General features: G+C 45.8%; 1 protein-coding gene across 3 annotated transcripts in view; it reads right to left on the bottom strand.

The window, feature by feature from the left end:
• PTPN6 (protein tyrosine phosphatase non-receptor type 6) overlaps positions 1-12,953 on the bottom strand; it is a 39,616-nt gene extending 26,663 nt beyond the window's left edge. The window contains exons 1-4 of one of the 3 annotated variants that reach the window (XM_081176536.1): positions 12,785-12,953; positions 11,675-11,753; positions 5,883-6,005; positions 3,449-3,643 (exon numbers count right to left, since the gene is read on the bottom strand). In XM_081176536.1, coding sequence (XP_081032662.1) covers positions 3,449-3,643; positions 5,883-6,005; positions 11,675-11,688 — 332 coding nt within the window. In that variant the 5' untranslated portion in view covers positions 11,689-11,753; positions 12,785-12,953. Of the gene's footprint in view, positions 1-3,448; positions 3,644-5,882; positions 6,006-7,029; positions 7,279-11,674; positions 11,754-12,784 lie in introns of those variants that run through there. The other 2 variants (XM_081176535.1, XM_081176537.1) reach the window with 2 other exon arrangements.
• Between the last annotated feature and the right edge of the window lie 844 nt (positions 12,954-13,797).

Here is a 13,797-nt window from a genome sequence, read left to right as displayed (position 1 = left end):
TTTAAGGATACTGTTGACCTGACACAAATCAAGTTCTGTGGAGTGTAATTATGGACTCTTTCTGTTTATTCCATTAGGAAAGAAAACAAGATGGCAGTCTGCCATGGATGCTTTAGTAGTATTAGTAGTAGTTATTTTATTGAATTTATATACTGCCCTAAAACCGGAGGTTGAGATCCCTGCATCGCAGGGGGCTGGACTAGATGACCGTCGGGGTCTCTTCCCACTCTACAATTCTGTGATTCTAAGATAGATGTACGCAGCAAATACACTAGCAAATAAGAGGCATCCACGGTGACCACATATTTGCTTCTGCTAGCCCAACAGGCACACGGATCAGAAGATAAACATGGGCAGATATGAGGCGGGACGGGGAGAAATTATTGCTCCGCAGCCCAGCAGTTACCGTATTTTTCGCCCCATAGGACGCACCGGCCCATAAGACGCACCTGGTTTTTTTTTGGGGGGGGAATAAAGAGAGAAAAAAATCATTCCCCCCCCCAGGCGTGGGGCTGGCGCGGGGGAAGCCCGAGCTTCCCCCAACCCCAGCCCCCAGAACAGGCTGCTGCCTGCAAGCCTCGCGCGCCCGGCAGGACCTCCCACCGGGCGCGGGAGGCTTGCGAACACCTTCCCAAAGCACGGGGCGTCCTCCGGAGGGCACCCCATGCTTCGGGATGCAGGCTGCCGCCCCAAGCCTCACACACCCGGCAGGACCTTCCGCCAGGCGCGGGAGGCTTGCGGACACTCACCCGAAGCACGGGGCGTCCTCCGGAGGGCGCCCCGTGCTCCGGGCTGCAGGCTGCTGCCCGCAAGCCTTGCGAGCCCTGCGGGAACTCCCCCAGGCTTGCAAGGCTTGCGGATAGCTTCCTGAAGCCTGGAGAGCGAGAGGGGTCGGTGCGCACGGACCCCTCTCGCTCTCCAGGCTTCAGCGAAAGCCTGCATTCGCCCCATAGGACGCACACACATTTCCCCTTCATTTTTGGAGGGGGAAAAGTGCGTCCTATAGGGCGAAAAATACGGCAAGCTTTTTGTGTGTCTCAAACCATTAGAAGGGCCACGAGATTAGATAAGGCCTGTGCTGTTTGCATCCTACCCTCAAGACCCATGACAATGGGCCAAAAGTATCGTAGGGGGGCCTTGCGCGCCATTTTACGGGGTTCCTCTTCCTCTCCTGCGGGTGAAGGGAGCACCCTGTTGCAACAGATCAATAAAGATCAAGCTTACTAGCTGCTTTGCTTCTCAATATTCTCTGGTTGGCCTCTGTTATTCTCTCCTACCAATAGGGAAGCTATGTAAGGACTCTATATGGGCTCTTGGATACCCCATAAGGGAAAAAAGGGCAATTTTTGTTTACAACAGTGGGACCCTCTATGCTGATGCTAACAAGGACAGCTTGCTCCTATAACCAAGAATAAACAGGCAATCCTGTAATATGGTAACTAATTTAAGCTGAAAGCATTTAAATGTGACACTTGTGGGATATACCGTATTTTTCGCCCTATAGGACGCACTTTTTCCCCTCCAAAAATGAAGGGGAAATGTGTGTGCGTCCTATGGGGCGAATGCAGACTTTCCCGGGCTTCCTGCAGCTCTGCACCACCCTCCGGATCCCAGCGCAAAGCCGCGCGGGGCTCTGGAGGGTGGCGCGGAGCTGCCTGCGCTCCAGGGCTTCTTGCAGCTCCGCGCCACCCTCCGGATCCCAGCGCGAAGCCGCGCAGGGCTCCGGAAGGTGGCGCAGAGCTGCCTGCGCTCCAGGGCTTCGTGCAGCTCTGCGCCACCCTCTGGATCCTGGCGCGAAGCCGCGCAGGGCTCCGGAGGGTAGCGCAGAGCTGCCTGCATTCCAAAGCCTGGTGCCGCTGAAGAGCGCCCCCGGGCTTCGCGCACCTCTCTGCAAGCCTGGGGAGACCAGCGCGGCTCCCTAGGCTTGCAGATAGCAGGCTGTTCTGGGGGCTGGGGTAGGGGGAAGCTCAGGCTTCCCCCGCGTGTGCCCCGTGCCTGGGGAGGGAAAAAAAATTCTTCCCCCCCCAAAAAAAATTAGGTGCGTCCTATGGGGCGGTGCATCCTATGGGGCAAAAAATACGGTAGTTGGAAAAGAAAAAGCTAAGGAGAAAATCCTACACAAATCCAGAGTGGCATCCCTAAGACAGTTGGGTGGCGCCTTGTACGCCTCTTTCCTGCAACTCCTGCAGCCAAACTGGTGCCAAATGTATTGCTCTGCTTTCCTTTGGGAGGCAGAGAGGGGAGTCTTGCCCAGAACCTCCAGACACACTGGCCAGGCTTGTGCCCCTGGAGAGGTCAATTCGGTAGTGCTAACGCAGAAGTTTGACTTCACACACACACACCCCACACACTCCATTGTCTCTCGAGACAGACCGATGCCAACAATTGTGACCCACCTAGAGCAAAAGCTAGATGTGTCCTGTTTCTGCTGCCTGACTTGGACTGCAAAAGTTGAGCAGTTGCTCACAGGTCCAAAGGCGCCTGGCTGGCTGACAAGGTTACACTGGACTCCTAAGTTTTGCATGCCTGGTTTCAGTTAAAGTCAAATGAATCTGAAAGGCAGGGCATAAAACTCAAGAGGAAAATAAACAAGGTGCTTCTTGGGGAAATTTTGCAGTTCCTTTGGACTTTATTTTAGAAACTTTTACATATGAAAAGCCCCCACCTGTGGAGCTGCTGTTCTCAAAGCTTTAAAAATGACCCAGACCTGCAGTTGTTGAGTGGGCTCCCTCCTCTTCAGGGAGGAAAGAGTTAAGCTTCACAGCCCTCACTAAGGAGGAAGCCACATGATGGAAAATCTTGGGGTGGGGGTGGAGGGAGGAGAGAGCTGAAAAGCTTTCATAAGTGCCTAGAGGGCAGAACTTTCCAACCGCAAGGGAGGAAGCAGTAGGTTCCCTGACCAACTGCTGAGTTTTGGATGCAAAAAAAAGCCACACAAACTGAAGAGAGGACAAAGCGTACATATTTCCTGTAAGGTGACACCATTGATGAACCGGGAGCACAAACCTATCCAGCACTCCAACCCCGCAATATCAAGCAGAGTGGATTTCCAAAAGCCCATCTGATTTGATAAGAGAAATTCTGTGTGTGTGTGAGAGAGAAGCCAAAAAGGGTATTTTGCTTGGTCAGATAAGGCTTCTGCTGCGTATATAATGCAAGATCTCTGCATCTCACCTACGCCGCAGTTTTCATGCGTGCCAAAAATAGTAAAATCAGAGGAAATCCAGTTTCTAAAAATAAGTTGGGCCGATATTGAAACTTTCACAAGGCGAAAGGCAGATTGTGTGAGATCTACAGATCCGGGGTGGGGCGGATCTCTTCGTACACGAGGGACTGAAGAGTTTTTTTAAAGGGGGAAATATTGAGATGGGGGAAGAGAAATAATCCACCCAGGATAGGGCAGAGGTGGTGCTCAGTTACAGGCATAAACGGGCCTGTTTCTCCTTACCTTTCTGTTGTTGGATCAGAGCAGTTCAGCGGATACCTCAGGTCTATGATGGTCCCATCCTTATCTTGCAGGGATCCCTGCTGCTGTGTGTAATATTCAACCAGTTCTGACAAAGTGGCAAACTTCTCTCCTCCATAGAGGTCATAAAAGTCCCCCGTATTCTGGATACGGATGTGGGTTACCTGGTCACCGATCCTGCAAGAAGAGGCAGAAAAGCACCTGGTCAAGAAAAGTTGGAGGTGCTAGAAATTGTGGAGGGGAGTGAAGGGAGGCAGGATTAAGCTAGTTTCATGGGTTAACTGGGGTGTGTTGTCATCAGCAGGGTTTAACCTCTCAGCACTCGTTTTAAATGCCAGCACTCGGCCCCAGACATGTAAAATAACTTCAGCCTTTCATTTAGGCTGCAGACACACTATTATCTTTAAAGCACATTCAAAGCACATCACGCAAACAAGGAATCTTGGGAACTGTAGCTTACCCCCAATGGTGCTACAATTCCCAGTACCTGTACAAACAACAATTGCCAGGATTCATCGGCTGGGGGGTGGAAGATACTACAAAGGTATTGTGTGTACACACTCTCATAGTGGAGTACAGTGGTACCTCGGGTTAAGTACTTAATTCGTTCCGGAGGTCTGTTCTTAACCTGAAACTGTTCTTAACCTGGAGACCACTTTAGCTAATGGGGCCTCCTGCTGCTGCCGTGCGATTTCTGTTCTCATCCTGAAGCAAAGTTCTTAACCTGTGGTACTATTTCTGGGTTAGCGGAGTCTGTAACCTGAAGCGTATGTAACCTGAAGCATATGTAACCCGAGGTACCACCGAACCAGATAATAATTTGTGGCAGGGAAATGGAAAAGATGTTATCCAAAAGATATGGCTCCCATTACGCATGTGCACACTTGACGTTTCTTCCAGATAATAAACAGTGAGGTAGCTTTCTTTCCTTCTGAAGCAAACCAGAGAATTCTATGGGACATGGAATAGTTACCAAAAGTGTTTTTATTTGAAATGGCATGCAAAGCAAATCTGGGGGTTCTGAGGAATTTCTGGATGAAGATAAAAGACTAGTTCAGGTAAGAAATTTCAGTACGATCATAGAACTGTAGAGTTGGAAGGGATCCCGAGGGTCATCTAGTCCAGCCCCCTGCAATGCCGAAATCTCAACTAAAGCTTCCATGGAAGGGGGATCCATGACAGACATGAAACATCAGGAGGAGCTTTCTGACCATGAGTCTGTGGTTCTAGTGAAATGTCTCAAGCAGTTGGATTTTCACATCCCTGAGATGGAGAAGAACTAAGCAGACAGCATCTGCCCCAGCATGTGTGTAGCACGACCACGAAGCTGGTGAAGGAAGTCCACAGCCTTAAGGGAATGTCTGCACGCTCGGCCCAATGGCAGAACAAGACCTTCCAACTCCAGTTTCTGGCAGCTTTCCAGATGCTGTCAACTTGAGCAATTGGTTGGCAACCGAGGGAGAAGTAAGCTTATAACCTGGGCTTACTTGGCCTAACTAAATCTGGCCTGCCCATCGTTTAGGGGTGGAACGGGGATCTAGTTGCCAGAAAAGTAGGTTAGGGAAGGAGAAACAGCTATTCCGCGCCCCCCCCTTGCCCCATTCTCCTCCACCTTAGCTTTAACATACAGAGGTACCTCGGGTTAAGAACTTAATTCATTCTGGAGGTCCGTTCTTAACCTGAAACTGTTGTTAACCTGTGGTACCACTTTAGCTAATGGGGCCTCCTGTTGCCACCGCACGATTTATGTTCTCATCCTGAAGCAAAGTTCTTAACCTGAGGTACTATTTCTGGGTTAGCGGAGTCTGTAACCTGAAGCGTCTGTAACCCGAGGTACCACTGTATTGTTTTTTCACTGGCCTCCACCCTGAGCTTACCAAAAACTCTCCCATATCCCCCCATCCCCTGCAAAAAAAAAAGGGCTATACTTTACTTGCTCTGACCCAGAAAAATTCACTCCCAGATCCTGGAAATCATATGAGTTGGATCATGTATTCCAACCTCCTGCAATTGCAGCTGTCCCATACAGGGATCGAACCTGCAACCTTGGGGTTATCAGCACCACGCTCTGGCCAACTGTGCTGTCCAGGCAGAAGGAGAAGGCAACAAGCCCCCTATTGTCCCACACCTCTCTTTAACCCCTTCATTCAACCCATCCATGCTGCAGTCCCCGCTCTCCCACCCTGACTGACTCTTGAAACTCTGTTTCAGTTTGCCTCAGAGTTTTCTGGATACCACTTTAAAAATTAACTATGAGGACAGGCACAAGCGGCTGTTACCCCCATCAATCGCAGAGGGAAACCCTCTGTGTGTCTGTAGGGCTGAACTATTTATGTGAGGTGGGTCCAGGCGAATGGACAGACAGTCCCATGGAGAGGTCCGTGGAAGGGAAGGAGAATGGTGCTTGGACGATTACCTGACAGAAAGGGAAAAATCTCCCTTGTTCTTCCGGCTGGGGCGAGCCAAAAAACTTCCATGAACGCCTCGTGCTTTGAGTAAGACCTCAGCATCAATGCCACTCAGGTCACGGTGGAACCACCTGGATTACGAGGGGGGAGAGAGAGAGAGTAGGAAAATGAGGATATAATAATAAACTGGGAGAAATGGAGGGAAGGATACAGTCATCATGAGGAGGATCCCTCAAGACTACTACATCCCAAGAAGGGCCAGAAGGCAGACATTCTTCTCCCAGAATCCTCTCCCCTCCACTTAGTAGATAGGTAGCCGTGTTGGTCTGCCATAGTCAAAATAAAAAAATTCCTTCCAGTAGCACCTTAAAGACCAACTAAGTTAGTTCTTGGTATGAGCTTTCGTCTACACTGTGTATCTGAAGAAGTGTGCATGCACACGAAAGCTCATACCAAGAACTAACTTAGTTGGTCTTTAAGGTGCTACTGGAAGGAATTTTTTTATTTCCCCTCCACTTAGTTCCAGCAAAACCCTAGTTCACACATGCATGTTCAAAGGCAACATCAACCAGTGAACTTTTCAAGGCGTTCATGTCACACATTCAGCTGTCCTTCATCAACAGCACATCCTTACTTTCACCCTAAGTGCTCTCTAGACCCAGATTCACACTTTCCCCAGGAAAAGCTGCTCTTTAATGCTGAATTGGAACAAACGGCAATCTGGGTTTCCCACAGATTGGCGTTTGCTCCAATTCAGTGGTAAATAATGTTTGTTTTGTGGGGAAAGCGCCTGGGCAAAAAAAAGCGCTCAGACATGGTGCTTTAAAGTGTGGAACTGTACCTAGAAATGTGACACAAAAGGCAGTCTGGATGACCCCTATGTAGGGGGTGGAGGGATGGCTACCTTAGGCATGTGGGAACTGCCTTTGAGGCAACTTTCCTGAGGGAGCAAAATGCCAGCCATGAGAGCTCTGAACTCTCTCTCAGTCCCAGCCACCAAATCCATAAAGCTCTACACAACTAACAGAACGGCCTCCTTCTACTTCCACTCACGCATAACACAACATCCTAGCTGTAGTCCCGGGGCAGGAACTTTCGAAGTCCGGGATAAAGAAGGGGTTGGCCTTCCATTTGCATTCCCAGCTCTTTCCTTACCTCATTATCGTCAGCAGGCAGCAGGCGGAACCGAAAAAACAGCAAAATAATAGCAACAACTGGAGGGACTCGCTTTAAGATGTCGATAAAGGAGGAGTCAGCATCTACTTGGTGAAGCTCGCTAACTTTAAATGTTCCTTCGCTGCCTCTGTCCACCTACATCACACGCTTCCTCGGCCTCCTGGCTTCCATGGTGTCCAGTGTCTATTTGGGTTGGTGGGTGGGGGCAGACAGACCCAACCGAGGCAAGTGCACAGTTCAGAGCTGGCGTTCACTATTACAGGAACAGGAAGCATATCTAACTTATCGCCCCTATACATGCAAGCTGCTCTGCATACACTTCTGCTTCTCCTTTTGGGTCCCTCTCCTTCCGTTCCCTCCTCCCCCCGCCACCAGTATTTCTGGGGTTTTTTCGTGGGGAGGGAGGCTGCGAGGGCAAGACGGCACGTTTAACTGACACCTGTGGGGAACAGACACCGGCAACAAATGCAGGGATGATACGAAAACAGTGGTACCCAAGAAAGGTACGGGATACAGGATGGATACAAAGGACTGTTTGTCAAGGCGCAGCATACCATAGCATGCTCATGTAACCATTTGGTAAGCTTTGTTGCCCGTACTATTCAGTCCAGAGGCAGGGAGAATTTTGCCACTCTCTGGCTACTTCCCTAGATTTGTGATCAGACGGAGAAGTGCGGTAAGATTTTTCTCACAGCCTGGCAAGATGATATAGGGAAGGAGCCTATCAAGTGGTTATATGCATACAGTGTGGTAAGTTACTACTGGGGGAATTATTGTTTCTTTATTTTATTATTTATTAAATTTGCATCATGTCCTTCTCAGGGCGGTTCACAACATAAAATTACAATATGAAAGGAGGAAGATGGAGTCTGCAGAACTGGCAAGGCTAAGAGCAAAAATGAAGAGATCAAAATGACGAAACATTCTCTGAGGATTGGAGACCTTTTATAGAATATCTAAAGAACTATCATAGTTGCATGAAAACGTGAGCAGGATTTGAAATATGAGCAGCATTAAGGCGAATAATTTAGGATGGATATATGGAGTGTTATAAGATAAAAAATGCAGCATTAAAGGATAAACATAGAACACCACTGAGGGTGGGAGGTGGGAATACAATGCATAAATTAAAGGTTGTGTTGATGGCAAATGTAAACTTTTCAACACTAAATAAGCATTTTTTTATTTTAAAAAATACAATATATAAGACACAAGATCTCAGGGCTAAACCTTGTAATTCTGGACCATATTTTTTTGCAGACTTGACTTCCAGAGACTACAAACTTCCACCAGTCCCAGCCAGAATATCCATATTCTGTGGATATTGGTTGGCCATAATAAAGGAACACTTTAGAAAGAAAGCAAAAAACAAACAAACAGCCCACCTCTGTGAATTCTGTTCTAACAGGTCAGAACAGCTACATGTGTTTGACCTTTAAATATTTACTGCCCCATGCAACCGCTCAGGTGGATTGTGCAATCGCCTTGGCCTTGTGATTCTGTTGCAAGAACCTCCTTCCGAAGCGATGCTGTCTTGCAAAGCTGCCTTGCTATAACTCTTTGCTGGTCTACACTGAACTGGAACTACACTGAGTGATGCCTGCACAGTCCTTACTTTAAGGGAAGGTATATTTTCAAGAGCTGTGCCAAGGTGGCCTGAAAATGGCAATGGTAAATAGATGAAAAGAACGCTGTTTCAGTTAATCAGACTGAGAGCCAAGGGCTCTATTTAGTGTACAAACATTGCTGTAACCTTTAGATAGGGTTTCCAGGACCAAAAAATGTAGCAAGCCTTCATTCCCACAGAACGATTTAATAAAGCACTGGTCTTCAGCAGATGGATGGAGATACTCAGACTGGATCTTGACCACATCTAAGATGGGTTGCACCAGAAGCAGCAAATCCATCACCACTTTCTTCTTCTAAGTGAACACACTTTTTGTTATATAGAGGAGGAACACAGAACAAGAGAGCAAGGAAAATAGATAAATTAGGTCAAAGCACCGTGGAGACTACAAATGGGCTCTGTTTCTCTGCAGACCCACACGAAGAAGACCTTATGCTATCCTAGTCCTGTTAGCTGCTGTTGTGTGTGGCAGGCAGAGAGGATACGTTCTTTCTGGAAATTATGTATTTATATTTATTTCACCAGATTTATATACGGCTTAGTTATAACAGCAGCAACAACCTCTCATTGCATAGGCTTCATAGATTAGTGAGAATGATGTTTCTGATGAAGGGGGATCTAGCCCAAGAAAGCTTGTGCCATTAAAAATTGTTACTCTTTAAGGTGGAAGTGCTGCACGCCCTCTGAGTGTCCCTATTTTCCAGGAAGAGCCGTCCCGGTTTCTGATTTGATCCCAGAATGTCCGACTTTTCCTTAGGATGTCCCTATTTTCATTGGAGAAATGTTGGGGAGGGTATGAAGTTATGTGACTCCCGAGCCAAGGAGAGAAGTAATTATACAACCTTTAGAAGACATCTGAAGGCAGCTCTGTATAGGGACATTTTTTAATGTTCAATATTTTATTATGTTTTTATAAATGTTGGGGCAACCCAGTCAGGTGGACGAGGTATTATTATTATTATTATTATTATTATTATTATTATTATTATTATTATTGAATAGGATGTCCTTTTTTCATCAGAAATGTTGGAGGTCATGTTGCTGTCGTTTTGCTAAAATTGTACTGTGGCCTTCTTCAGTAGTAATAGTAATAAGTTGTTGTTGTTATTGTTGTTGTCGTCGTTGTTATATTTATACCTCACCCTGGGCAAAAAAAAAACCAACCCTCAAGCACCCGGGTGGGGGGGGTTCCAGAATATTTATTTATTCTGTGAGTTTCCTTAAAAAAGAGTGAGAAACTTCAAATTGTTTGCAAAGCTCAACAACTTTGATTCCCCCCCCCCTTCAAAACAAGCTTCTGTGTCCGGATTTTCACTCTCTGAAATATCACAACCCTGTAAAAATAGTTCTGTGTTATGCCAAGCACATCATGGCAGCCATTTTGTGACTGGCACTCTCAAAATGTGAAATGTGCCCACTGGTTCAAAAAGGCTGGAGATCCCTAATAGATAGTAGACCGTTCGGATATTGGTTTCAGGTGCCTTATCATTAGGTAAAGGTAAAGGTACCCCTGCCCGTATGGGCCAGTCGTGTCCGACTCTAGGGTTGTGCGCCCATCTCACTCAAGAGGCCAGGAGCCAGCGCTGTCCGCAGACACTTCCGGGTCACGTGGCCAGCGTGACGAAGCCGCTCTGGCGAGCCGGCACCAGTGCAGCACACGGAAACGCCGTTACCTTATCATTACCCTTACAATAATTACCCTTATCATTAATTTACCCTTACAATAATTGAAACTGCCACCAATCTCATGTCCAGATCCACTAGCTGTATTTTGCATTCAACGGAGTTTAGACAGAAAAAAGAGGAAAGGGGAAATCCATCCACAAGCCATCTCCGTTCCCATCACAACAAACTGATGTTTGATGAAATGCTATAGCATTTCCAGACAAGCAGAAAGAAACTGAAGTAATTGAAAATAAATGTGGGGCCGGATGGGATTATGCAGACCCTCCAAGTGTCCTCATTTTCCTGGAATGTCCCGTTTTTCCTTAGGACATTCCTATTTTCATTGGAGAAATGTTGGAGTATATGGTCGGACGTCCCTGTTTTCATCGGAGGGTATAAGTAACTATACGACCATGAGAAGACATCTGAAGGAAGCCCTGTTTAGGGAAGTTTTTTTAATGTTTAATATTTTATTATGTTTTTATGTATGTTGGAAACCTCCTAGAGTGACTGGGGCAACCCTGTCAGATCGGTGGGGTATAAATTATAACATTATTATTATTATGGAATAGGACGTCCCTATTTTCATCAGAGAAATGTTGGAGGGTATGGATTATGCAAATCATTGAACAGGGCTGGGATGCTTTGAATTCTATCCTATTGAATCCTAAAAGTAAGTACTGTACACTTGTACCTTGATTGTCAAACAGCTTAGTTCTCAAATGTTTTGGCTCTTGAACGCTGCAAACCCGGAAGTGACTGTTCCAGTTTGCGAACTATTTTTGGAAGCCGAACATCCAATGGGGCTTCCACGGCTTTCTGCAGCCAATCAGAAGCCGCGTGTTGGTTTCCAAACGTTTTGAAAGTCAAACGGACTTCCAGAACGGCTTCTGTTCGACTTCCAAAATACGACTGTACTAGTCAGTAGATACTGAATGCACAGTGACTGCATCTGCCCAGAGTCGATTCGGGTATGAAGAGTGAAAACATCCACCAACCGAAAAACAAAAGCAATAAACCCTATCCTAAAGGCATAATTGCCCACTAGGCACTTTGATGGTTATGTGTCATAAATTATCTAATGGGAAATAAGCATATAGAGTTGGATGCTGAAAGACTGCCTTTCTGTTCTGCTAAAAGGTGTGGTCAGCATAGCCCCCCAACATCAAAGCTTATGGTGCCCATAATCTAGAAGGTTAACTAAACTTCCAGATTCAGTTTCCTTACAGGCAGTTTTTGTTTTCCTTCACACGTATAATTCTTCAGTGAAGAATTAGTTTCCTCAACTCTGCTAGGCAAAAGTTTGGAATCCCTGATGGGAGAGAGACATACCTGCAGGATGGCATCAGGACCTCAGAGGTCCCCCACTAAGAAAGCTTGAGAAAACAAGGTACCACGGCCTACAGTCCTTCTGGAAAGAAAGGAGAGAAACAATATATACAATATTCAGTGAGCACAAAGGCGGCTCACATGACATCAATAATACAGAAATCAGTCTCCAGTAATTTTAAAAAATATATATGAAACTAATATTGTACAATCGCTGTGCATATCTACTCTGAAGTAAGACCTCTTGAGTTCAATGGAACTTACTCCCTGGTATTACCATCTTCTTCATTTTTGCCACCTTAAACTACATGAGGAAAGGCAAGGTAGAAGACTTCTAAATTTTAAGAAAGGAATAACGAAAGTACATAAATTGTGTTGTTGCAAGGGGTGTTCGCCTCACAGCAGTCTTTTTTCACTTCTGCTGGGGAGGGCAGTGGACAGTTTTGTTTGTTTCCCTGCTCTTTGACAATGTGTAACATGAGAAAATAACAAAAAATCTAAATAGCAAAAATATGTAGAACATTTGTTTACAATGCAAATGCTCTGTTCACATACTCTTTGACATGCTGGCTACATTACAGTTTTAACAACAAGTGTGCATTTTCCTGAGACTTATCTATGTGCAGATTAAAAAATAAATAAATCTCGTTTTCTAAGAATTCAAGAGCTGGCTGTATCTCTCAGTATAACTAATTTATTTGCACATTACTGTCACAGTCCAGATCATTCATTCTTCACCTGAAGCTTCTGTTTTTTGTTACAACCATTTAAACACCCCCTCACAATCTAACCACACCAATTTTACCGTTCTTCCTTTTTGCAGTTTCTTTAACCAGTCCGAGTGGGTGAATGTAAAAGTCGCTACATCCCAACTCTCAATCACATTGATACATCTATTTCCCAAACAGATTTGTAGAACATTGCGTTGCCACCAGATGTGTAAAAAAATCCAATGTGTGCGTTCTGACATTACCAATACCTGCTTTAAGAGAGAACGATATGTGCTCCTACTTTTTGCTGCAGTTACTGGGACCAAAGCTGGAGGCCCAGAGCAAAGCAAACTTTCCCTGGGGCACCCACATTAAATCCAAACAGAAAAGGCCCAGAACTCACGTTTACCTGCCCGGGCAAGAAGCCTCTTCCTTAGTAACATGGATATAGCAGAAACAGGAGGAAGCCCCAGTTCAGATGGCTGTTCTAAGCACAAAAGGCTCCATTCTTTCCCCTGGCGAAGGTCTCCCTGAGCTATAGTTAATAAATACACAAGGGAGTGTGTAAGGGGGGGGGGAAGAGGCTGAACCTGTGCAGGTAACTAGAGGAGGGACTGTCTGTTCGCTCCACCCCATCCACCTTCTGCGGAGGCCCTGACTGGGTGGATCTGCAAGCAATTTGCAACAGAGACACCGAAAGCAAAAACAGGTTCATCTCTGAGCCAGATACCTCTGTCAAATGCCACTCATCTTTTTTTTCCATGCAGCTTTCTGTTTTAGCCTCAGCACAGATGTCTGCTGCTTTTTCAAAACTCGGAGGCCGCTGTCAGTGGTTTATACAAATGTGCTCTTTTCTCACACAAACCTTCTTCTCCTTCGCCAGTTTGAATATCGATCCTCCCGCAAAGCTTTTGTACACAAGCGCTATCAAAGGGTGCCTAAGAGGCCGAGAGATCGTTTTTCAAAAAAGTGTTATTTTCCAAAAAAAATATTAGTTTTCACAATATTATAAACAAACAAACACACAAGACAAACAAACATAAATCATAGCCTTATTGAAAATTACACTTATTAACTTTGTTAAGTGACTTCCTCGCTTCCCCTTGGTTGAATTTCATTGCATGTCCTTTTAACGGTTTTCCAAATCCCAATTCTTATGAAATTTAACTTAAACATTAACATCCTTAAATCTTCACCTTATGGAAGATAAACTTCCATAAACTTAACATAAATAAAATCCTAAGCCTATTAAGTATCTGCAAGCTATTTTCAGTTAATTTAACTTAACAAATTTAGCTAGATAATCGTTAAATTTATTCCACTCTTCCTGATACTCCTCCTCCTCCTGGTCGCGGACTCTTCCGGTTAGGTCAGCTAGCTCCGAAAAATCCATCATCTTCATCTGCCATTCTTCTA

Source organism: Podarcis bocagei, assembly GCF_964188305.1.
Source record: "Podarcis bocagei genome assembly, chromosome: 17".
Lineage (NCBI taxonomy): Eukaryota > Metazoa > Chordata > Lepidosauria > Squamata > Lacertidae > Podarcis > Podarcis bocagei.
The sequence above is the reverse complement of the archived record's forward strand: the minus strand, read 5'-3'. Positions and strand labels throughout refer to the sequence as shown.